This window comes from Solanum dulcamara, chromosome 11, assembly GCF_947179165.1.
Source record: "Solanum dulcamara chromosome 11, daSolDulc1.2, whole genome shotgun sequence".
Classification (NCBI taxonomy): Eukaryota; Viridiplantae; Streptophyta; class Magnoliopsida; order Solanales; family Solanaceae; genus Solanum; species Solanum dulcamara.
In genome coordinates this window covers 55,585,456-55,612,597 of record NC_077247.1, presented here as the reverse complement: position 1 = coordinate 55,612,597, position 27,142 = coordinate 55,585,456, and the positions used below count along the sequence as shown (strand labels likewise).

Below are 27,142 nucleotides of genomic sequence, written 5' to 3'. Positions count from 1 at the left end.
CATATTTATAAAAAATAAAATAGTAATTTTTACTATATCGCCTTTAGTTATTATATATGGGAAATAATTAGGAGAGTTAACCATAAAGATAAAATAGAAATAAAATGATAATATTTTTTTAATTTTTTAAATTGGACAAATAAAAAAGTGGAATCTACTTTTCAGTATAGTAGAAAAGTAAAAATGAATATTTATTTTAATAAACGGAGGAAGTATATTGCAATCTATATATACTGTAGTATCTTAGTCTCACACTTGTTCCAATAAGACAATTGGACCTTTTCACTAGAAAAGCCACAAACAAACAAAACAAAATTTAGAGCTAGCTAGCTTCTTATTATATTCTTCTAGATCTTTTCTTTGGTCTATACACAATTCTCTAATTCATAAATATGTCTATGGCACTAGCCAAAGAACATGTTATTATGAGTGACACAAAAATGGGCATGGTTGACAATTATGATCAATATTATGAAGGTGAATTTGGGATGAATGATCATTCATCCCCAGAGTTATATGGGATCCATGAAGAACCTCCAAAGTCAATTTTTGAAGAATGTGAAAATTCAGAAAAAACAACTCCAAAAATAGCCAAGAATTTTGCTTTAAGCAGTTCTAATTCTTCCCTTTCTAGCCCCAGTAGTTCCAATTCCAATGGACAATCTGTTATTAACTTCAAAGGGGGTTATGGTAATTTTATACATTCAGCAAATGGATCTTTGTTGAGCTTTGAGCATAGTGAAAGATTTTGCCCAAATCCAAGAATGATTAGTAGTATTAATCAAGTGGAAGGCTCTGTTTGGGAAGATAATATTTTGCAATGCCAGAATTCTGTTACTCCTAAGGGAAGTAGTAACAATAGTCCTCGAGTGATTAATGAGAATTCCAATAATAATGGAATACCATTTGGATGGCTAAATTCTGAAGTTAATGCAAGCACCGCTACTCATGTTGAGGAATCACGTTTCAATAAGCGCCCCTCCACGGTAATTTCTTCACACGTCCCATTATTTTTCATGGGTCAAACACGTAAAAAATATTTTAATTTTTATAGCTAGCGGTCATGAGATTTGAAATCCAATATTGAATTATTTGACTATCTAATCTAAAAGTTTGAGATACGATTTTAATTGGTATTCAATTATATTATGTCTCGATACATTATTTGATGCCATTTTTTTTTGTAATTAAGTATCCGGTGGCGAATCCAATCATAGGTTTTCATAGTTAGGTAAAATTCAGTAGTTTAGGGCTACAACCTATTTATATGTACGAAAAATAAAGTATATATAGAATTAGATATATTAACTCTAAAAGACTACCTTTTCGATTCAGAATTCACAACATCTAAATTCTATAGGTATTGAAGATTTGATTTAATTTAATTTAATGCAGGAAGAGTGCATGCAAACAAATAAGAAGCAATGTACAGCGGGTTCAAAGAAGGGGAAACCAAATAATAATAATTCAATTGGTACAAAGGATCCACAGAGTATTGCAGCCAAGGTTTGAATTGCTTCTTTTTGAAGTAATTAATTTGTAAAAAAATTGAATTATTGCGTGTTTTTTAAGAAGAAAAAGGAATGTTTGTTTGTAGAATCGTAGAGAACGGATTAGTGAGCGTCTGAAGATACTACAAGAACTTGTTCCCAATGGTTCCAAGGTACGTACAGGGTTAATATAATTAATTACTTAATTAAATCCTTTTAATGTTTCATTTATGGTACATATTAATTAATGCAGGTTGATTTGGTCACCATGTTGGAGAAAGCAATTGGTTACGTCAAGTTTCTTCAGTTGCAAGTGAAGGTGACTATTTATAAATTAAGTCTCATGAGTATATATTTTTGTCTGAATTTTGTTCTATTGAATTAAGTTCCAATTTTACGCTATCCTACTGTACAAAGTTAGTTATTTTTATTTTTCAGGTTACTAAATTTCATTATTTGATAAGAGTAATTACCGACATAATAAAAATATAGAACAATGAGTCAACGTATAAAAATTAAACTCATGACGTCATTATGAATATAGGTGTTGGCAACAGATGAATTTTGGCCTACACAAGGTGGAAAAGCTCCAGACATTTCACAAGTAAAAGAGGCCATTGATGCCATCCTTGCTACTCAACGAGACAGAAACTCAACCTCCAAGTGATCATAGTATTTAGCTAGATTATATTCTATTGATGAAAAAGGACGTTTCACAAATAATTGAAGTATCGTATTGATGGCTTCAAAAGGAAATAATATTTCCCTTTGGAGGATTAATTAATATGGTGGTGAAAATTGGAGCCACATAGTACTATTTATCGGAGTTTTTCTTTAATTAGAAGTAAGATAAATAGGTCAAGATTGTGTAACCATCTTATCAAAAATTGGAAAAAAAAATCTTCTTTGTTTAGGTTCGTCTTTTTTGTCATGCTTTCTCAGTTCAGTGTAATATAGGGATTTATTTTATTTTTATTTTTTGTAATATAGGAATGAAATTTAGTTTTATGGAAGAAGCTATCTCAATTATTGCTACAGTCTTTCAGTTTTCAATTTTAAGGTTCCTGATATTGAGAATGAAGAAATTCTTAGGAGTAATTAGGAAATAATTAATTGACTAATTTGAACAAATTAAATCCAAGATATATTTGAATGCATGTCAACAAAGAAGTTAGTCAAGTATCATCAACCAAAGTACACATCCTTAGTTAGACAAATTAAGTGGTCCAATCCAAGTTAGCGATTTTCCATTCTTCTTTCTTTTTTTTCTCGAGGTGAGCAGAAGCGGACTCGAAATTCAAGATATGGGGGACTAATATTTTCTAAAATGATATAATATGAGAGTATTGAAACAATGGCACATAGCCTGCATATCGACGCAAACAAGCCATAAAAAATTCAAACTCCATGTCAATATGATTGGAACATCTTGTGTGGTATACTATACTTTTGACAATTAGCAACTGTGGGAAAGCATGAAATAAATTATTCAATAATAATCTAAACTGCCAAAATTTTGTATCTAGTCTACAACCCAACCGATCCTATACAAAACAGACATACTGACTGCATAAAAGTAATGGATTTATGTATAATCCCTCCGTCCATGCGTTTACTGGTACATGTTTTACTTGACACGTCATTTTAATAAGAAGCAATAAAATAATAAGTTAATTATATCATCCATAATTACAACAACAACAACAATCCAGTGAAATCCCACATCGTGGGGTCTAGGGAGGGTAAAGTGTACGCAGACCTGACTCCTACCAATGTAGGATGGTTGTTTCCGAAAGACCCTCGACTCAATAGAAGCATAGAAAAAGGTCAGACAAGAATATTAGAGGAGAGATGGATTAGAAATAATTAATACTTAATAATAAGGGTAAAATAGGTATAAAATAATACATTATTTTTTGATTTTTTAAAATCGAATAAATGAAAGTGAACATCAATTTTTAATATACGGAACAAGTAAAAGTTAACATAAAGAGCAATAAAATTGGAAATGTTATAATAATTTCATATCTCCAGAATTTTGTTTAATTCGCCTAAAATTCATTAAAATTCAGACAGATAATATAAGAATATTATTTACACTAACAGTAGGATAGTTACATAATTTTCTAAGTTACTAATGTGATTATAACAAAATTGTTTATATGTAATTATCAAAAAATAAAACAAGATAGATCCAAATTAGTTAGTTACTACTCCATATATTAGTATTAATTGTAATATATATATATATATATTAGGAAACAAAGTACGTGGGACAAGAAATGTCATGTGTGGTGTTAAATAAGGTTCACATGGCCGGTTGATCATCACATGTCAATGCCACAAAAAGTGGTAAATGCATTCCCAACGATATATATCGATCGATGGAATGATTTCCAAATCAAATGAACCAAAAGTCGACTTCTTTTATGTAATTGATTTAATTAGTTGTCTCATGAAATCAAGATTCATCAAATTAAAAAGAACTGGATTAGCTCAGTCTCTAATTTTGATTATTTTTACAAACATGCATAAATTAAAAGCATCAAAATGATCTATATACCACATTCCAGTAGAGGAGCCACATACACTTGACACTTCTTGACTTCTACGTGATTTTACTTCTTTAAATTTTGACACTTTTTAATCGAAATTCTGAATCCGTCACTGGGCGCATGCAATCAGTTGATAATTGCCTTGCCAGCCACCAATTATATATACCTTTGATTATTTTTTTTGGTTTCCACGCGGTATTCGGTACTGTATTAGTCATGCATCATGCCGCTTCATCATTCAACAAGCAACTGGTGATCAGAATTAATATTTAAAATTTACATGCACAATCATTTTATTGCTATGTACTTGAGTTATATTACTGATACATTTATGCAAGTTAAAGCACAAGAGTGAGATTAATTTACTTTCGTGGCGGAGGGAGAATATCTTTTGTAGCGAAAACTAATAAAAGAATGATAACCTTAATTAATATATTCACTAATCCTTCTTATTCCCTCCACACATAGCTAGGTACTTTGTGAGGGATAATTTGGAATTAAGAGTAGCTGTTAAGCATGTTAAAGCACATGAGTGAGTTTGTACTTTCGTTGTCCCTCATCAATCATCATTATTAGAGAATGCCAGAGTGGGATTCTTTTTTATTTTAATAGTAGTACATTCTTTAAGAAATTATAAATAAGATTATTTTTTTACTAATTTACCCTTAACTTTTCAGTGTAAACAATACTTTGTTTACTTTCAAGAAAAAAACGTTAACTCGTTTTATTTTGATTTTGTAATAGGCATTTTCAATAATGTTGATAATTCACTAATATTATATCAGTATTTCTTTTAATACAATCATTATATAGCAGGCCGGGAAGCAAGAATAATATATTAGTATCTACACGTGCATATGTAAGTACGTTCTCATAATCATTATATTCGAGAAATTAATTGTAGATGAAATATAATATTAAAGAGAATGGGAAGGCAAAAAAAATATTATTAATTAATTGGAATTATTTTGGACTTATTAGGGATCTATTAATTAATGCATATGTTCAAGTTGGGAACAGATTGTATGGGCAACTAATTAAACGACTAAAATTCAGTACTACTAATTCGTGCAGATAGTAGTACGTAATGTAGGTTGAGTTTACAGCTTTTCTTCATATATTGAAAGTACATGTTTTTTTATCAAATAGAACGTAAATGTTAAAAGTTATTGACTTGTCTTGTAGCGTTAAAAAAAATTCTACTATATCTGTGCAAATATTTACTCTTACTTAATTGTCTTACCTTTTCTAAGTTACTAATATTACTAATTTGGTAATGTTAAATAACTTACACTATCCTTGTAAAGCTATAATTAAGTATTTTAATAAAATGGAGGACGAGAGAGAGAGAGAGAGAGGGGGAGAGTTGAAGAGCTAAAGGCAAAATAGGTTGCATGCATGATCTTTAGTACATATCCCGTAATTGGAGGAACTTGGAATAAACTCATGTCCACGTACTCAATAACAGAGTCAATTGTCATTTATATTATGATAGAAATTACATACGTATACCCATTCATGTATAGCCATCGAGGGCGGAGCCGCTTCGACGAAAAATTAAAGGCCAAATTCATCGTTGATTCTTAAAAATTGGCATCAAATTTCACTCAGACATTCTAATTAGGCGATGTTCACTTTAGACACCTTGTGCAGGGTCTCGCTGTGTCATTTTGATATTTTTTTAACAATCAGCTAAAATTACACAGTGTATAACACACTCGCGAATGACCTAACACTATGACTTATTAAAAAATAACATGTGGCATTTGAGTGCAAGATAATATTTAAAAAATACATTATAAGAAAAAAAGTAAATTTCAGCCACAAATAACTATTAAAAAATACTTATTTTTAAACCCCACCACAACTACCCCACCCCTCCTTCCTCCTTTCTTCCCAAACTTTATCACGCCTCCCGAACCCCCAATTTATTCTCTACTTTTTTTTCATTTTATGATTTTCATTAGATTTAGATTTTCACTTTTTTTTCATAATTATAATTGTTGGATCTAAAGAAAAGAAAAGAGAAGAAGATGATGGTGGGTGCGGTTTTCAAATCTGGAAAAAAAATTAAAGTTAAAAAATTCTTACGATAGTGATAAAATTAATGGTGATGGTGAGAACAAGAAATAAAGAGAGAAGAAATAAAAAATAGGGGTGTTGGTATAGAAAAAAGTGGAGGGAGGTGATGGTAGATTTAGAAAAGCAATACAATGAAGAAGAAGAAAAATAGCTTAAAAATAAATTTGAATAAAAAATTCGACCTCCATTGAAGTAGTTTAAGCTTGAAAAAATGGTGGGAGGTGGTGGCTTGAGAAATGGAAAAGAAGAAGAGAAATAAAATAAAAATGGCTAAATAAAGTCTTTCACGAGCTATAGTTGAGTGTATCACACTCGCTCTGCCATGTCAGCAAAAAATGTCAAAATGACTCAGCGAAATTCTATATAAGGTGTTTAAAGTTAACATCACTCACTTAAGGTATCTAAGTGAAATTTGGTGCCAACTTTAAAGAGCTATCAATGAATTTAGCCAAAATTAAATTATACGAAATGTTGAATTTCCTTATATAACTTCGTCGTATGCTTGTTTGTTCATATTTTGAATAGTTTTAGTATAAATTCTGAGCACTGTCACTAACAGGCAACAACAGCATGTGTGGGTTGATTTTATATATGTACATAAATAATAAAGTTGAAAAAGGCATACTTCACCCTGTTAGCTAAGTTGTCTTCCAAGTGAGTCATGATGGGCATGCAGTTGCGTTGGCATCCACTTACATATAGATGTTATTACCTTATCACTAAATGCTGAATGGGTCTCTTATTAATAATATTTTATTCAAGTATTCCTGCACTTGACCCTTTAATTTCTATTCTAATAAATACTAAGTAACCATATGGAAATCTCTCTCAATATTTTCTCGTTTTCTCTTCTTTTTTTTTTAATGATCAAGAATCCGTTTGAAACTGATTGCAAATCCCGAGATGGGCAACTCTGAAACTCGAGAATGATGGGCACGCTCGTGTAGCTTTTACGGAATTTTTGATCGAAGTAAATCATTACTCAAATTAATTTAGTAAAATAATATTTTTTGAAATTTTACAAAATTAGTATGAACATAATTGGCAGTAACATTTGAGGTATCATTTCATTCAAAAAAAATCAAACTTGATAGTAACGTTTTAGGTATTCACAGTTCAACTTATGATCTAAATTGTGAATTTCTCGACCTTCGTAGATTGAACTTACCCATAAAGGACTTTTTTTCTTTTTCTTTATAATTAATCTCTCAACCACATCATATTCATATGCCCTCCCCCCCCCCCCCCCCCCTCTTTATATATATATATATATATGCCATATTCGTTTTGTACCTTAATATGCAAATTCACAAAGAATGCTAGAGTTTTTACTAGCATTAATTAATTATCATTAAATCTAAAATGGATCTGTCACTAATAATTGTCTCTAAAATGTACTGTATTTTGTTCCAATCAAAATTGTTTCCTAATTTCATTTTCTCCTTCAAACCAGATGGGCCTCACGGTTATTGGGCCTATGAATGCATCTTAGCTTGTGGGAGTATCACAGTCCATGTTCACACAATTGTTGCTAAAGCATGTGTTCTATTTCGTCCATGATTTAAACCCACTTGTTGATATTATGGAAAATCTACGGAATATAATAAAAATCAATATTTATTTAATATAAATAGGTACAATTTATATTTATTATATTATACGAATATGATTATATATTAAATAGCAAAGTTAATTATACATAAATAATTTTAAAAAAAAATTATACGTAATTAAACAAATATTTAATACCCAAAAGCAATAAATGCACTCCTAATCAATTATCAGACATTATCCAAGACACGTGTGCACAATTCCCCAATAACTGGGGTATTAGGTACAGAGAAATATGTCATACTTTTATCTTATTTTGATATATTAATACATTAAAGACTACATATATACCTTGATAATATAATACATTAGTTGTATAAATGATTTATTCATTTGAAATGTAAGTATTATTATGCTAACATATTTGAATACAATTTGATATTATTTTATGTTATGTTCTATTTTTTCTCACCGTTTTTAGTTTGTTCAATGCATCAATTTCTTCTTTAATAACAGAGGCACTAATATGCACACTGAATTATTGTATACATATTTACACTGTATTATAATACGTAAATCAAATACAACGAAATTTTTTTCCCAGTGCATACAATTACTACAGCTGAAGAAGAACAATGTAGACAAAATATAACAACAGATGTATTCCTATCTTTTTGGTTAATCTATTAACAATCCATTTGTACATGCCTCTTAAATAAGTAATTAATAATTATTAATTTAATAATGAAAAGCTGAGAGTTTTGGGGGAGTGAATAAAGGGATGTCAATTTTATTGTATCAAATTTTTACCTCATTTACTATCCTATATTTACGAATATATTACTGTATAAATTTAAAAAGGAAAAATTATATTATAATATAGTAAAAATCTGATATAAACTATACATATTTATGATAAATTATATACTTATAACTATTCAAATTCAATAACCCTATAACTAAAGCTATTTAGGTAAGTTTTTTAATTATTATTTTTGGTATCACCCACTTGTTTGCCGAAATAATTTTCAAGTAGTGGCCTTCACCACTAAGCATCAAAATATAGTACAATATTATATTCCATTTAATATGACACTACTTTTTTTTTTGTTTAGTTTATTCCAAAACGTACTATATTCTTATATTTGATAATTCATTAATTAAATTTTAATTAACTATTTTATCATTAAAGACATACTCTTATAATCACAAAATGTCATGAAATATTCAAAGCCACTAGTTTAAATGTGTTTTTAATTTGTATGTTAATTATAAACATTTTCAACTTATATGATTGTCTTTCTTTTTTTCTCAAATTTTTTGTCAAATCAAAATTCGTCATATTAATATATAGTATATGTAGTACATAAATTCGGAATAGGGGGTCTATAATAACATGAAATTTTATTTTTATTTGTTTTGATAGAAGACAAGAAAGCAATGAACCAGCAAGCTTAATGGAATTTTTGGAAGAAGTGAGACAATTAACATTGTGTTCAAATTTGATTGATAGTAGCAGCAGTCTTACAACGTGTAGTAGGACAATTGGTCTCCATAATGGAATACGTCTAGTCTTAATCTGATGATAACGACCATTAATCAACGCTTTGATTTAATTGCTCAAATAAATACCATGTCAAATATTAAGATCCCACATTTGAAAAATGAACGTACTATATATCAAGCATGTTTGAATGATATTGATTTCTATCCACCAATCATTTAAAGTTGTATGTACTGTGGGAACATTTCTATTTTACACTTTATAGATAAAACCAAATTGATCCAATATATTGCATTTGATTTTGAGAATATTTGGATTCTCTCAAGATTTTATTCAAATCGAGTTACATATTAATCATACATGTGTAATTTTAGGAATATATTTTGATTTTTGTACTTTCCCGATTGTGGTTTTATTTCATGAAAATTATTAAAATTGTATTTTTTTTTTAAAGATTCATGAGTTAAAAATTTAAGAAAATTATACTCAATCCAATATACGGCACTTAACTATATATGATCAAGTGATAAATGCTAGGGAATAAATTTTTTCTAGTTATAACCAAAAATATATTTACCAGTTAACGTCCCTATAATTCTTTTTATTCTTAAACGATAGATCAACTAAGCACAAAACTAGATATAAAATGTATCTTATTAGCTTGTTAAAATTAATATTAATTCCACATGGTATGACTTCCTCTCTTATTGTGTTATTTGCTAATTATCAAATAATCGTTTCTGCATCTCTGTGTCATTGGAGAATTTCTTTGCTTCAGAAACATTTTGTTTTTATTTTATTTGAAATTGAAATCAGTCGTAAATCTTTTAGATGAATAAAACTCATAATGAAAGGGATTATACTCTTATTAGTACTTTATCTTTCCGTCCCAAATATAAATTAATTACAGCAATAACTAAGATCACCTAACAATTATACTTAATAATAGAAAGAACGTGAAAAAACATCATATATAAGTGAGAAAGCTTTGGGGGTCCTATTATTATATTAATATATATCATGCTTTACACACTTTTATACAGCAGGTAGAAACTTAGCTTAATGAATAATCACTTGAAACCCAAGAAAGGAATATAATACTATTTTTTCTCTTTTTTTTTTGGGCCTTTTCATGGGGTACATAATTTTTATGTTGGATGCCTTAAAAGAAAACGTGTACTCTACGAATATGCCAGAAACACGTGGCAACTTGGATTGACTTTTCAACTTATCCCACCAATAACAATATGAGTTTAATTACTTAAATCGCATCCACTTTTTGAAAACTTTAATCCATGACACAAATTGGTTGAGATAACTACGTTTACAAGTCATAATTTGACATGGAGTAGGGGTAAGCATGGTATGAAATAGTACATTATTGAAAATTTCAATTCCATAATTTAGAATTTTGATTTGTAAAAATATTAAATTATTATCATATAAAATTAATTTTATATTATTTGATGAGTATGGTTTGATACTTTGTAGCGTAGTAAATCACTAATCATATTTGTTTGACTTATATATACTCACATAATAAAAAAATATGACTTTAAATTCTTAAGAAACATTTTAATATCATAATCTTACACATGAAAAAATATTCAAAAAAAGTACAAGCAATTTTCTATTGTTAATCATTATTACACAAAAAAAGATATTTCAATTAGTTTTGTTCGAATATTAGTTATGTATTTGTTATATTATAATAATATATGAGAATTTTATTTTATACAATTATATATAATTGTACATATATGTACGATTTTCGATATTTTAATAAGAATAATTTAAAAATATCGTATACTATATCAAATATAAAAAAAATACATATAAAATACCATAATATCATAACTATGATATCAAAAATTCAATTCGGATATAAAATTCAATATCTACCATACTATATTCATCTCTGCGGATGGTGTAATAATCATGACAAATGGCCTACTAATATTAGTAGCCACTAATTCGAACCAATAGCAATATGAGTTCAATCACTTGAACCCCATTAAATGGCTTATAAAAAATAGTCAAATTAAAGGGCCTACTAATACTTAAACCTACTAAATTCACACTACATCATAACCATTGGGCCAATGCAAATATAGTTTAATTATGACTCTACACGTCGTTTAGAAAAAAATAATTAATTACAAGAACAATTGTGCGGTGTTTGTTTAAGCTTAATATTTCCTTTTTAGTTGCCCATTAATGTAGCAAAACTAAATTATGTCTGCTCGCCGTCAAGATTTTAAGTCAGTAAATTTAATCTCGTTTTATACGTGAATTCAGAAAAGGACACTCATTAATATTTTTTAAAGTGAATTTGTATTAAATATTGTTATTTGAGAAATAGTGTAGAATATAATGACTAACTAAAGGGAATCTAAAACTGTTGAATGGATAGGCAAAGAAAAGTTAGTACTAGGAGCCTAGTTTAGTCAAACGGCTGCCAAGAACATTTAATTTAAACAAAATTCGTATTCTTTTCTAAATTAAAAAAAAAAAAAAAAATTGGTGGAATGTGGATGCATTCTGCAAACGCCCCGATATATTGAGTCTTTATTCCGAATACATCATATATATGTTTCGAATATATCACTCAATATCTCAATACATCACGTACGTCCTGATACATCTTCATTTTAAACAATGCTCACCAAATAGAAGAATTATTAACGATCCATTGGGTTCTTCCATAATATAATACAAGTATTTCATTATTTTGTAATTCGTTATAAAAATTAATTTAATTATATATAAATAAACTATGTTTTAAAAAAATATTAATAAGTGGAATAAAAAAATCCCGCGGCACCAACACATAATGCACACAATTAATATGTTAAACCGACGAAAAGTATTTGCCACTATGTAAGGGCATCTTAATTTTGACCTACGAGTCTATATATTAGTAGTAGCTATTATGGAACCCCACCTCTCTCAGCCCCTTACATCGGCAATTGCCGCCGGCCAATAAAACCAAGTCGGCTTTAGTTGTCGGAAAAGTTATCCATACGATCAATCAGCCAATCAAAAGTAAGAACTATAGTTGGTAATAATATATAATATATATATAAAGCATCTTGAAGAATTTTTCGATACAATTATTCACCTTTATCATATTTTGTCATCAGATGTCTTTTCATCTTCTTTATCATTATCAATCTCTTTTCTCATTTGCTTCATATCTTTGTTTCGTATTTACATGTCTTGGTTGCGCAGAGCTACTAAATCAAAGCTCGTCTTGAATTATAATTATCATCATTCTTAAGAGTGTCATTACTCTGAATAGTAGTATTATCCGATTCTACCCACGTACCCTAAACTTTCATTTTGTGTGCAATGGAAGTATTACAAAATGAAGTTGATAATGAAAGGGAAAACCAGAAAGAGAAATGAAAAAAAAATTAACCAACAATAAATATGCCTATGACAAGATTTCGGAAAGAGAGAAATATACTCCCATGAATCTATTTTACTAGTCATATTTTTCTTTGTACAGTCCTAAAAAAAAAAAGCATTAACTAAAAAGAATAATTATATTTGATTAAATTATTCTTACTTATTTTTTATCTCAGTTGTTTTTTTTAATCATATTGATCTCTCGGTACTAAAAGTACAGATGAAAATTAATAATTTAATTTAATTTAATTTTTAAATATCAACTATTTTGAATTTGAAAGAGAGTAATTCCTTGATTTATTACATTAACTTCATCAGTTTATATACACAAAATACAAGAGTATAATTAGACTATAATTAAGAAAACTAAATATCTATATATTAGGAACTAAATATATACAATCTTTTAGAATATATTTTCATATATTCTAACACACACCTGCAGTCGAAGCGGGAGGTCGCCGAATGCTAAGACTGTCCCAAAAATCCTCAAATAATACCAAAGGAAGGCCTTTGGTGAAGATATCTGCAATCTGATAACGAGAGGGGACATGTAAAATTCGAACCTGGCCATGAGCCACATTTTCTCGTACAAAATATATAGTCATCTCAATGTACTTAGTGCGTTGATGCTGAACAAGATTATCAGCCAAATATATGGTACTAACATTATCAGAGTAAATCAAAGTAGCATGTGGAATAGAATAATGAAGTTCCAAAAGCAAGTTTCGCAACCAACATGACTCAGAAACCACATTAGCAACCCCTCGGTATTCTGTTTCTGCACTCGAGCGGGACAAAGTAGCTTGATGTTTGGCGGACCATGAGATCAAGTTATCACCTATAAAGACAAAATAACCCAACGCCAAACATCGTGTATCAGGACACCCACCCCAATCAGCATTAGTATACGAGACAAAAGTGGTTATAGAAAAGGGATACAGGAGAAGACCATAATCCAAAGTACCATGTAGGTAGCACACGATGTGCTTGAGAGTGTGCATGTGCTCATCCTGTGGGTCATGCATGAATAGACGTACCTGTTGCAGAACATAAGTAATATCCAGTCTCGTGAACATGAGGTATTGTAGTGCCCCTGCAAGACTCCAATAAAGAGATGGGTCCTCAAACGATATGCTCATAGTAGCCCCGAGCTTAGGTTTTGGAGCAACCGAAGTAGGAGATGGCTTACACGATGACATGCCAGCTCGGTCAATGATCTCGACCGCATACTTCTTTATAGCAAATTCGAAGCTAATAAACGATATGATAGACCGACGAAACCATCAAAGGAAGCAGTTAAAATAATATCATCGACATACAATAAAAGATAAGTCATAGAAGTACCTCGACAATAAACAAACAAAGAATGATCGGTCTTATTATGAGAAAACCCAAGGGTATGGACATAATAAGTAAAGCGCTTATACCAAGCCCGCAGAGCTTATTTCAGCCTATAAAGAGATTTCTTCATCAAACACATATGATTGGGTCTATCAGGATCCCGAGAGACCAAAGGTTGATACATGTAAGCAGTCTCCTTGAGTTCTCTATGTAAGAAAGTATTTTTGACGTCAAGTTGATGAATAAGCCACGCCCTGGAGAGAGCCAAACTAAGAACCGTATGAATAGTCGCTAGTTTGACAACTGGACTAAATATCTCACCACAATCCATGCCAATCTGTTGGGTTTCACCATCACCTACAAGATGAGCTTTATGTCGCTCAAACAAACCATCAGATTTTTTTTATGAGCAAAAATCCACATACACTGAATAACATTAATATTTGGAGGATGGGGCACCAACTCTCAAGTCTTATTTTGAATAAGAGTACTATTTATCATCCATAGCTATTTTCTAATTCAGGTCACGAAGAGCAAACACAAGATTATGGGGTAGAGGGGACTTCGAGATGGATGTAGAAAGGTAAAAGGACCTCTTAGGCTTATAGATCCCATGATGACTCCTAGTAACAGGACCAGTGTGTAGACTAGAGGGAGAGACGGGAGTGGGTGAAGGAAGAGAGCTAGGTGGGAAAGCGAGAGAAGACACTGGGGTCGTCCCAACAGGCAGCAAAGGAGCAATCTGCCTAAGTGAGAAGGCAGATTCGCTGGCTGGGCACGACGGGATGGGCAGCGGTGTGGGAGGAAGGTGGCGATCCGGTGGGTTTATAGAGGTAGTGAGATGACGAACCACATAGAGAGAGGGTCCATCGTCTAAAAATTTGTACGTGTGATTTTGAAGAGTATGTAACTTGGTAAAAGGAAAGTGCGTCTCATCAAATATTAAATGACGGCTAATGATGATTTTTTGAAGCATTTATATCCACGATGATGTGACGGATATCCCCAAAAAATACACGGGGTTGACCAGGGTTGAAGTTTGTTTATGAGTGTGGAGGAAATAAGAAGATAACATAAATACCCAAATATACGAAGATGGCAATAAAAGGGATCCTTCTGATAAAGAATATGCAGAGGGGATTGATACTTTACCAGTTTATGAGGAAGGATGTTGAGAAGGTAAGTTTTCATTTGCAAAGCATGATGCAAAACGTAAGGGAGAAGGGAAGCAAGGGCCAAAAGATACGAACAATATTATTAATCGTATCAATTTGTCTTTCGGCTTTTCCATTTTGAGGAGATGTGTGAGGACATGACATTCGAAAGAGGTCATTATCAAATTCCGTGCCATTACCATATTAAATATTCTTGATGTCCTGCTCAAAGTGAGTTCGAATAAATGTCTTGAATGTTAAAAATGTGAAAAAGATTTGTGATTTTTGTGATAAAGAAAATGTCCACAAGAATTTAGAATAATCATTCATAAATAAGATATAATATCGATGACTTGAAGAACTCAAAACGGGTGATGTCCAAAAATCACTATGTATAATATCAAATGGCATAAGAGTGCTATAATTCAAAGCATAAAATGGCAACTTAACATATTTTCCAAGAGGACAAAAATGACAAATACGAACATCTCTTCTTTGATTACAATCAATCAATTTATTCCTCCTAAGAGAATTCAACACAAATGTTCCCGGGTGACCCAAACGAATATGCAAAAGAGATGGTGCTAAAGCAGCAAAAGTAGATGGTAAAGTGACTGAATTAGTGATTGGATAAAGCTTTTCCCGACTGTTACACCTCATTACCAGCTTTCCCGTCTGAAAATCCTCCACAGAAAATCCAAAGGGATCAAAATTAACAGAGACAGAGTTATCAGTGGTAAATTTACAGACGAAAACCAAATTTTTAACTAGGTGAGGGGCATGGAGAACATTGTTTAAGTGTAAGGGAGGACACGGGGAAGACAAAGTCGTGTGACCATAGCCATGAATTGGAATAGATTGGCCTTTACCAACTATTATACCACGTTTATTGCTCTTATTAAAATAAGACGTGAGGTTAGCTTATGTGGATTTCATATGAGAAGTGGCACCGGTGTCCATGTACTAATTTGCATCGGGAGGAGTAATTCCAAGAGTATGCATGGAGGCTTCAATATCCGTAGGAGTAGGGGCTGCCGTGTAGGCCTGCTGAGGTCGGGGGTCATGAACACCCACTCATGGTGGCTGCTGCTGTCTATAATTGGGTTGGGACCAAGAAGTTGAAGGATATGAACATGGTGGTATAGACCAAGGACCACATGATACCATCCACATCCGCTGCTGCCCGCTAGTCCATGGAGAATAAGGCGGTGGGTTCTGCCCCGCTGACTGCTGCCTAGTGCCGAAGCTGTTGCTGCTCTCCAGATGACCACCACGGCCTACATTACCGCTGATTCTGACAGCTCTTTTTCCGCCTCCACGACCACCACTGTTTCCGCAATACTTTCCGCCATTATTGCTTCGGTTGTGGTTCCTCTTCCCACTATTAGTATTGCGGTTGGAAGAGGAATTATCAGAAATATCAGGAGGACCCTCGGACGAGCAAGCAACTAAGGCAGCGGAGGAGCTTTGGGACGCTTTCTTAGCATGACCAGCCTCCTCAAGAGTGAGCATCGAACGAGATTAATAAAATTGAGGCAAAGGGTCACGTTGGCGAATAAGAGTGGCCATATCTTGGTAGGGCTCGGTAAGGCCAGAGACTAGTTGAAGAACTAGTTGATCGTTAGTGACCGGGGAGCCGACATTCTTGAGTTGATCCGCCAGAGGTTTGAGATGTTGACAATAGGCACAGACATTTGGAAAATCTATTATGTCTACATAAGTGAAGTTGTACTCGAGGGTGACAGCACGAGAGTGTTTGTTATCCTGGAATATGTCATGCAAGCGATTCCAAGCCTTTATTGCCGTGGTGTCGGGTTTAAAAATTGTATGCAAAAAATCATGAGAGATAGTAGCGTAGAGCCATTGGAGAATTGTGGCGTCAAAGGTGGACCACAGCTCTTTGTCCTTCTCTTGTTGAGACCGTTTCTCCGTGCCCGCTGCCGGAGGAATAATATGATCAATTATCCGATAGGATCTTGCATGAATTGATAAGAGAGAAAGAGGGAGAGGAGAAGGGCGGAGGCAGCGGAAATCCGAGAAGAATAAAGAAGGTTGGATCGTGCCCTAGATAGTTGATACCATGAAAGAGATTAATCTCTTAATTTATTTCATTAACCTCATTTGCAAGGTAAGGCTGCGTACAACAGACCCTTGTGGTCGGGCCCTTCCCCGGACCCTGCGCATAGCGGGAGCTTAAGTGTACCGGGCTGCCCTTTTTATCAGTTTATATTTACAAAATACAAGAGTATAATTAGGCTATAATTAAGAAAACTAAATATCTAATTATTAGGAACTAAATATATACAATCTGTTACAACCTGTCAGAATATATTTTCATATATTCTAACAGAATATATTAATTTTAATAAGCTCAATAATTAAAATGAGCGTAAATGGCTATCTTGGAAGTGTTACGCACTATAAATGTCACAATTAGTAGTGGAGCCATCTTGAATTCAAAGGGTTCAGCCGAACACCCTTCGACAAAAAAATATATTATCTATATATAATTAAAATAATTTTTTATGTATATATAGTAGATGTTGAACCTTCTTTGATTAGTTTGTATCTTTACTTTTTAAATTTTGAGCCTTTTTAATAAAATTTTTGACTCGATCACAATTGCTTACTTCTTATTGTTTTGAGCTTTATAATGACTTGAACGAGGTCCATCAGAGAGTTCATATGGTGCATGAACAATTAGAACAAGTGATAATCATTTCTATATGACTAAACTAACATCTACTATTGAAAAAGTGAAAATCATTTTCATATGACTACTACGTCTATTTTTGTCGGTTTCCTTGTGATGAATAAATAAGGACCAAGTTTTTTTTTTATATAGGTGAGATCCTCCAAAAAGATATTGTAAAAGTGTATATGATCCTAAAATTTGGACTATGACATTTTGGTATTATGAAAGCAGGGGCATACTTAATGTCAAATTATAGGTTTGTCGGAATTTAATAATTTTGATTTAAATTTTGTATGTGTTAAAAAATCATTAAATAAATAAAAATTATAATTTTTAAATTCAATAAATTAAATGAATTGTGTAAATTTCAAAATCTTGATCTTTGCTAAAGCTAAATCAGCAAATTAAGAGCTGAAAATAACTATATTTTATATTCATTTAGGATTTAGGAAGAGTATACAACTCGTGTTTTCAAAATTTATTTCTAGAAGTGTCCAAGAGTCCTTCTAAATCATATTATTATTTTTTTGTTTAAATCTTTCATTATTAAAGCGGGCATGTAAATAATATGAGAGAATGAAAATTTGCGAGGGATACTAAATTTTAATTATAAGTCAAGAAAAATAATTCTAGGAAATGTTTTGAGAAATTCATGTATACATATTATATTTTAAAATTGATAAATAAAAATTTAAATTCAAACATATACCATTTATTAATAGGAGCGTGGACAACCTTTTTTTTTGGTCATATGTGATGCAAAGAGGAACTTGAAACAATAAGATCTCCCTGCACAAATTATTGCAAGGAAGAACGAGGAAAAGTGGAGCCGTATAAGTAATTTTTTCCTTCGTATGGATAAGATTAAGTGCTTCTATGGTAAAAGGAATCCCAAAGACCAAACAACTACCAAAAGCCATTGACATAATTATAAAAAAACCTCTCAGTCCCAGAATTTTTTAAATATATTTCTCATCAGATATTCAATATTCACTCAAAAAATAGAAAAACGTGGTGAGAATATAAGCTAAATAGAATTTATATTAATTTTTTCATTTTATTTTCAAATCACAGATAAAAAGTATTAATTTAAGAACGATGAATTACTTTATGATGAAAACTTACATGCTTTCAATCTTTTTATATTTATTTATCAGTTTAATAAATACAATTCAATCATAAAACAATACATATTTTAAATTCAATTTATCAGTTAACTATATGAATTCATATAATTTAGCTAATATAATCTTTGGTGGTGGGTTCTTGTAACTGTTGCTTAACGCCACGGCACCTCTCTTTACTTCCTCTAAAAATCTCAACCTTACGTTTCGTTTTTCTCTTTTCTTTCTCAAAAAACTTTTTTTTTAAAAAAAGGGAAATGTTTACTGCAACTACCATACATCTACTGTATATTACATAAATAAACTATATTGTCCCTTTCCTTTTAACCTCTTTCTATATCCTCTCGTCCTCTGAGCTTTGAATAAGCTCACCTCAGATATTTATTTTTCTCTTTTCCATTAATACCTATCTATTGCTCCCAATAATTCACGCATAAAAAAGAATATGGACTCGGAGGGCGAGATTTCTGTCCAATTGAACAGCCCGTCCAGTGCCACCGACGGCTTTTCCGACGGAGATATTCGGCGAACGGCGACGTCCTCTGCAGTCCAACAAACCCTTTTTCTTATTCATTCCGATGACCCCACTTTGAAAATACAGGCGGCCAAGGAGATCCGTCGTCTAACCAAGACTTCTCAGCGTTACCGACGTCATTTTTCTAACGCCGTTAAACCCCTAGTCGATATGCTACGTTCTGAATCTTTTGAATCCAAAGAAGCTGCTCTTCTTGCACTCCTTAATCTCGCTGTAAAAGACGAAGGGTACGTTTAATTTTATTTACTTGCTTAATTCTGATTCCAATTCTGAGTTTTCGATTTTTTCTTGATATTATTTTTGGAATTTTCAGTTTTCCATCACTTTCTTGGTTTTTTCGTTTCTACTTATACATCCTTTCCTCGGAATCAGTGTGTTAGTGAGGGAAGTTGATACTTTTCTTCTGTTTTTGCCTTTTTTCGTTTAGTTTACTGTTTTCTTTTTCCCCGCTTTGTTTGGTTTCTCGGAAAAGTAAGAGATGGTCCTATTTTTTTATTTCAGGTTGTGGAAATATTTGTGACCTTAGAATTGGTGGTTATTGTATTTAAAGAATTCAACTTTCAGTGATAAAGATTGAAACTTTAATTTCTAAGTGCTAGTTTTCTTGTGGTGGGGCTTCATTGATATTCCCCTTTGTTTTTGATTCTTGAAGCATCAAAATACGCAAGGATAAGAATTGCCTTCCATTTTTTTGGTTAAACTGAACAGAGTTACTGCAGTAGTTTCAACTTCTGATTGGTTCATTAAAAGATTATACTACTGTTGTTACCTCTATTTGAAGATTTATTAAAGTTAATAAAAGTCAGAGGCATATTTACTGAAAATGCTTTTTGATCGATCCCTTGACACGGGATGCATTAAGAATCAAATTGCTTAAATTTGCAGGTGGGGCTGTTCTTTTATCCACATGCTTTCTTTTATTTTTCTTCTTTTAAATTCTTTACCCCATCTGCTTGTCTCCCTTTTACCTTTCATTTTATCTTGTTTGTGAAGCTGTCACATGGATTGGATTCCTTTCTCTGATAAAGAAATTCTGCTCTTAATAAAAATATTCTACTGTACGATGGTTGTTGCTACTTTAATAGCAATAATGCATCGATCAATTTAGATTTGCTGATCACTCAAAGGGATTACTCTTTTCCATAACCTTGCATGGGGAATATCAAATTCTAAATTTAAAGTGGAACGACCCTTATGGTATTAGACTAATTAGTACTTCGGTATGCTGTAAACTATGTTAGATTTCAGTGATTGCTCTGTACTGTTTAACGCTCTTACTCTTATTTGTTCATTGTTCCAAAGTGTCAAATGATCTGGATCCAATTCTTGGGGGAATATACCCTTTTGACATTTCAATTCTTTAGTCACGACCATGTTCAGATTCTTTCCTCTTTGTATGTCGAGATAAAATTTCAAGTCTTTTCCTCCTTTACATTGCTTCCCGCTCCGTATCCCAGTTCTATCTGTGCACTCCTTCTAGCTTCCATTAATTCCTTATTAATAGACTTATCTGACAGAATAATAGAGCACCCTAGTTAGTAAGGACTTCTATACATGGAAGCTAAATTCTGGTTGCTGTTTTTAATAATTTGGCTACTCGAATCCATTATAGTATCATTTTAATTAGAAAAAAAAAACTACATTTTTATTTAAATAGGAAATCAGTTCGACAAAAACCATATAAACCTAATGAAATGAGAGCCAGATTTCTTCCTATATGTGACTGCTGGACTGCTTGTTTTTCATCAGATAGGAAAGTATAGTTACCATCTCTGCGATCTAATCTAAAATAATATTGAAATGTGAATCTGCCAACTTCAAACAGTATTGTAGTGTGCAAGTATTTATCTTTGGAGCTTCAAACTTAGTTGTTTGACTATTTCATTTCATTTTTCACCTCCAGAAACAAGATAAATATCATAGATGCTGGTGCTCTGGAACCCATCATTGGCTTTCTTCAATCAGAGAATGCAACTCTCCAGGATCATGCTACTGCCTCTTTGCTCACATTATCTGCTTCTCCTGCCACTAAACCCATAATTAGTGCTTCTGGTGTCTTCCCTCTGCTAGTGGAAATCATAAGGCAAGGTAGTACACAAGCCAAAGCCGATGCCGTGATGGCTCTTTCCAACCTGTCAACTTATCAAGACAATCTATTATTGATTATGCGGACACAACCAATTCCTTCTACAGTTTCTCTGCTTAAATCCTGTAAAAAGTCTTCAAAAACTACTGAAAGATGCACTGCTCTTATAGAATCTTTGATGTGTTATGAAGAGGGTAGGAATTCATTGATATCTGAGGATGGGGGAGTACTTGCAGTGGTGGAAGTGCTTGAAAGTGGATCAGCTCAAAGCCGAGAACATGCTGTAGGAGCTCTCCTGACAATGTGTCAGAGTGACCGCTCTAAATACCGAGAACCAATTCTCAGAGAAGGTGTCATTCCTGGTCTCCTAGAGCTGACTGTTCAAGGAACAGCCAAGTCTCGGACTAAAGCACAAACACTTTTGAGGTTGCTGAGAGACACTCCTTACCCGAGGTCTGAGCTTGAGCCCGACACATTAGAGAACATTGTATCCAATCTCATATCTCAGATAGATTGTGAGGAGCAATCAGGAAAAGCAAAGGAGATGCTCGCTGAGATGGTACAAGTTAGCATGGAACAAAGTTTGAGACATTTACAACAAAGGGCGCTGGTATGCACTCCAGCCGATCTGTCTGTTCCTAGTTGTGTCTCCAAAATTACTTCAAAATGATAGATTTTTCCTTTGTTTGTTTCTTCCTGTATCCCTTTTCCTCTTGAAACAGGGGCTTGTGTGAGATTGGTTCTCTGTATTTGGAAAAGTTGGATAGATACTGAAAATTGGCAGTCCGGGCTCTTAGATAGGTGCCAGGTGACTGTTTAGCGGTCAATAATTTGGAAAATTATATAAGTTCTTAGAAGTATAGTTTATGAACTTGGCCTTTGTAACATAAATTACAACCATGCAGTTTATACAGCTAGTTGGAGTTCCCTTCTTCTTGAACCATGGTTTTCATGATTGTAATTATGTGCAACCACAATTGTGTACAGGAAGTTCCAGCATTTTACTCTTCTATATGTGAATTTAGATGTTGTCTTTTGCTATTTTCAGATTTATACACTTTGAAGTGATTCTTATTCGATCAAAAAGACATGTTGAGCATGTATAGATAAGCAACAGGGCTCTAATGTTGCATTCAATTTTACACAGTGACGATCCAATTGTTTGTAACTTGTGCTTAGAATTCAAAATTCTGTTGCTTTCTTCATTTCAACCTCCTATGTTAGCTTTTATTAGATGGTGACAGTTTGTATCAAGTATATTATAAATGAAGCTTGTTTGGCTCTGTGTCCATATCTGTTTGGAGTTTATAAACATTTTACTAACCCGGCTTCTTTACCAACAAGTATGAGTTGATGAGTATTAGACAACTAAATTCTACCAAACACTAACTTTGTTACCTACTTTGTGTAGTGGGGAATGAGATAGTTAGTTGGGGCTCACAGTCCAAAGGTAAGTGTATATTTTTTATAAAAACACAGCCTGCTTGCAATATCTATGAAATTTTAAGAATATGTTTGCCTCAACTATGAGAGAGACATGACAATTATGTTTGCCTCAAGATCCAATTACCAAACAAAATTGCTCACACACTCGTGCACATAAGAAAAAATATTTCATTTTTGCCGTTTCGTTGAAACCAGACCATATTTCACACAAGCAGACACATTTTGGGAAGAGCCCAGTAACGTTGAACCGTTGAGAGCCTCAAAAACTATTGTCAAGAGTGATGTAAAAATCATGTTCTTTTACAAAATAATTAGAACCAAGAAAATCATAATCCTAAGTTATGTAGAAGAGATATCTTATTATTTTAATTTGGAAATTAACGAGACCTCCTCCAAACTTGTGCCTTTTTATAAGCAAAGTAAAATGCTGCAACTTTGAGAAATTATGCATAAGGTTGTTTGTTTGTTGACTATTAATGAATATTCACTGATTATTTGATTTTTCAATCTTGTAATTCGAATTAGTGGTCTGTGTACAATTTAAGTGAGATCCTCCAAAAAGATATTGTAAAAGTGTATATGATCCCAAAATTTGGACTTTGACATTTTGGTATTACGAAAGCAGGGGCATACTTAATGTCAAATGATAGGTTTGGTGGGACTTAATAATTTCGACGCATATTCTGTATGTGGTAGAAAATTACTAAATAAATAAAAATTATAAATTTTAAATTCAAATTTATCTTCTTCATATCCCATATGTAGAATTTCACCGGAATGGTCGATCAACTTTGAATAGTTGAATTAAAATTTACTTTAACTTTGTTTTATAAGTAACCCAAAATGCACTCAACTTAAAAGTATTTAAATGATTTATCTATGAAATTTTATTGAAATGTAATTCTATTTTAAATTATTTTTTAAGAAGTAATAAGATATTCATTTTAATTATCTTATTGACATGTTTCACTCCACCAATCAAATCTGTAATATACTAAAAAAAAAATGTATGAGATTCAAATTCAAATTTCAAAAAAGAAAAAGAAATTTGTCAATATAAAAGAAATCACAAAAAGAAAAACACTAAAAAAGAAAAAAAAAAGTGAAATATCAATAATTGAGTGACATTTGGATTGTAAAATAAAGTTACATGATTTTCTAACTATTCAAAGTTGAATGACCAACTCCTTGTGATCTCCTCCCGCTACTACTCCTATGTGGAGTAATAATTCAAAAAAAAAAAAAAAAAAGATACAAATCATCCCCATTTATTAGTTTGAGAAGGTAAATATCTTTCTTTTAGGTTGACCATAGATAATTACATATGTTATTTACTTCCTTGTTATCTTAAAATGTGAATAAGAAAAAGAAAATGCAATCATGAACTAATTCAGATATTCACGGAAAATGAGATAAACACTGATTCAAACGCTCTCTACGATCCTAACAAACTATAACGATGCTAGTATATCTTATCGCTTTATTTTTATCATTTTAGATATATCAAGGTTTGCAAAGAGGAGTGAGTAGAGAGTGGAGGAGATAGATAAATAGTGCTGGATGGAGTTTCAGTATTAATCTGCAAACTCCAATCCCCTAGTATCTCTCTCTTTTTAATTTGCACTATTTTATTATAAACACTAAATAATTACTACTGGATTTGTTAAACTCCAGCCTCCAATACTCTCCAATTGATATCAATTATCCTAATTATCAGCTTAGCAAACCACAGAAAAACAAGCTGTCTCTTATCCTATAATATAATAAGTATATTACAACTACCTTATAATATATCCTACTTTCAACTCTTTTTAATCAAGTTACAAAAATAATGGTATCAAAGAAAGAAGAAGAAATCACCCAGAATATGGAAGAAGGCAATGTTCAAGCAGCCTCCAATACCAAGGTTGCATTTTGTTCATTGCCTTCGGTCGTTGTCATCGGTCAAAAGGTACTTTGACTATTTTGTAATGCTGATTGACCCAATATTGAATATATATTGGTGTAAGTTTTATTATTATTTGATGAGTTGAATCGTAATGGGATAATTTTTGCAGTTGATTGTGGAGGTCATAGGGACATATAACATAATATTTGCGGGGTGTGGATCGATTGTAGTGAACAAGCTTTATGGTGGGACCGTTACATTTTCAGGAATATGTGTGACATGGGATTAATTGTTATGGTCATGGCTTACGCTGTCGGACATATATTAGGAGCACATTTTAATCCCCCCTGTCACTATTACTTTCAGCGTCTTCGGTCACTTCCCATGGAAAGAAGTATGTAACGTAAATTTAATTTTGTATATCGACAGTATATAATAATCGAACTAAACCTTACTGCCAAAATATAAATGAACGTGTTGCATGTACCTTTGTACATAATAGCTCAACTAATGGGTTCGATTCTGGCCAGTGGAACTTTGTCTCTAATGTTTGACGCAACTCCGGAAGCTTATTTTGGTACAGTTCCAACTGGATCTAATGGCCAATCACTTGCTATCGAAATCATCATTTCTTTCCTTCTCATGTTTGTCATTTCTAGCGTTGGTACAAATGATCGAGCGGTATGCATTTTTAATTTACAATTCATCTTTTGTGTGATCTATAAGTTACGTGTTCAAACTGTGAAATCACATCAAGATAGATTGTCTATGTTACACCCTCTTGGCATATAACCGCTCCCAAACTCTATGTGAGTTTGGGATGTTTCATGCACCAAACTATCCCTTATGGGCTAAGTGCATTGATTATTTTATTTAATCATACTCTGTGTTACTCTTGCAAATTGGACATGTTGCTGGAATAGCTGTGGCCTGTGGGAATGACCATAACCTTGAACGTTTTTGTAGCAGGGTATATATGCTAATTAATTGTTTCACTAATTAATGGAAAAAATTAACCTTTCTTTGCCAAAAACTAAATCAAATTAAATTAAAATGCAGTCCAGTTTCAGGAGCATCAATGAATCCAGCAAGAAGCATTGATCCAGCATTAATGAGGCATGTTTACAAAGGTCTTTGGGTATATATTGTTGGTCCAATCATTGGAACCCTAGTCGGAGCATTCGTGTACAATTTGATTCGATCCACCGATAAACCACTTAGTGAGTTAACCAAAAGTGTATCGTCTCTTCGAAGCTGAGAGCATATCACATATATTTAACATACTTTTTAGCGTCCGACTTTTTTCAGATACTCAAAAAAGACATTTCATTGATTACTAAGTCACAAATACAAAGTATTTTTGCATTTATGAGAAATTTTTGCTGCAATTTCTTCGAAGTTGTACCTCTTCTCTCTCAAATTTCCTTTTTTTTTCATCAGCTATATTACATTTACTTGATTAGTATATCGGATTGATAAGTAAATCTGCTAGGGTTGGCGACTGTTGAAAAACAGATGTAGATGTTTTTTGAATTGTCGTAGAAGAATAAATGTAGGTATTTCCAATTTATTAATGCTTCAACTGGACAATGGTCCTTTAATTTATATTATGTGTTCTATTAATTTCCACATAACTTATACGCGTTTGGTTGACAATTTCTAAGCCTGCATAATTAATAGTACATGTATAAATTATGAGAAAATCTATATATTATTTTATCCATAATAAAATGTGGAATGACTAATATATGAATAAGTAAAACATGAACAATTAATTCAATCAACTACCAATAGCTGACATATATAAAAATATAATGCTTTATTACAAATATCGTCCACCTTTTCTACTTTAAGAAAAATAGATTTAACATGAAACAAAATTGACATATATGTTTTCTCCAAATATCTAAGAATTTTAAATAAACCAAATTATGTGCATTAAATATTTTTTTATTTGGATTATATAAAGTTAAAATATTTAATATCTCGTACAAATCCCTTCCTTGTATTATTATGTAACTTAACAATTTGTAAACGATAATTAATATAAAAAGCGAATAATTGCACATAAAATAAATAAGAATATAGCTATTAATCATTACAGGATTGATTATCCTGTCACTGAATAATGAAACCACAAGCAAACAAAAAATGTTTAAATGGCTACACTCGCAAAATTAAGAGGTCTACTTGATAAATCTCGTGAAGTTTAAGGACTATGAGCCCGTTTGGATGGATTTTAAGTTGGTCAAAATCAACTTAAAATCCTTTTTAGTT

General features: G+C 32.1%; 2 protein-coding genes and 1 pseudogene across 3 annotated transcripts; all 3 read left to right on the top strand.

Moving 5' to 3' along the window:
- The first annotated feature begins 276 nt into the window (after nucleotides 1-276).
- Nucleotides 277-2,191, top strand: LOC129874767 (transcription factor RHD6). Its single transcript, XM_055950118.1, has 5 exons — nucleotides 277-986; nucleotides 1,396-1,506; nucleotides 1,598-1,663; nucleotides 1,744-1,809; nucleotides 2,035-2,191. Exons 1-5 carry the CDS (start codon nucleotides 393-395, stop codon nucleotides 2,155-2,157), a joined length of 960 nt encoding a protein of 319 aa, XP_055806093.1. The 5' UTR covers nucleotides 277-392; the 3' UTR covers nucleotides 2,158-2,191.
- Nucleotides 2,192-19,225: 17,034 nt separating this feature from the next.
- On the top strand, nucleotides 19,226-22,551 carry LOC129873325 (U-box domain-containing protein 2). Of its 2 annotated transcripts, XM_055948402.1 has the most exons (3): nucleotides 19,226-19,672; nucleotides 21,349-22,141; nucleotides 22,254-22,551. In XM_055948402.1, exons 1-3 carry the CDS (start codon nucleotides 19,356-19,358, stop codon nucleotides 22,263-22,265), a joined length of 1,122 nt encoding a protein of 373 aa, XP_055804377.1. In that variant the 5' UTR covers nucleotides 19,226-19,355; the 3' UTR covers nucleotides 22,266-22,551. The 2 variants fall into 2 exon arrangements, with proteins under 2 accessions (XP_055804377.1, XP_055804376.1); XM_055948401.1 differs by having other exon boundaries at nucleotides 21,349-22,551.
- Nucleotides 22,552-24,802: 2,251 nt separating this feature from the next.
- LOC129874592 (probable aquaporin NIP-type) lies at nucleotides 24,803-26,204 on the top strand (annotated as a pseudogene).
- The last annotated feature ends 938 nt before the right edge of the window (nucleotides 26,205-27,142 follow it).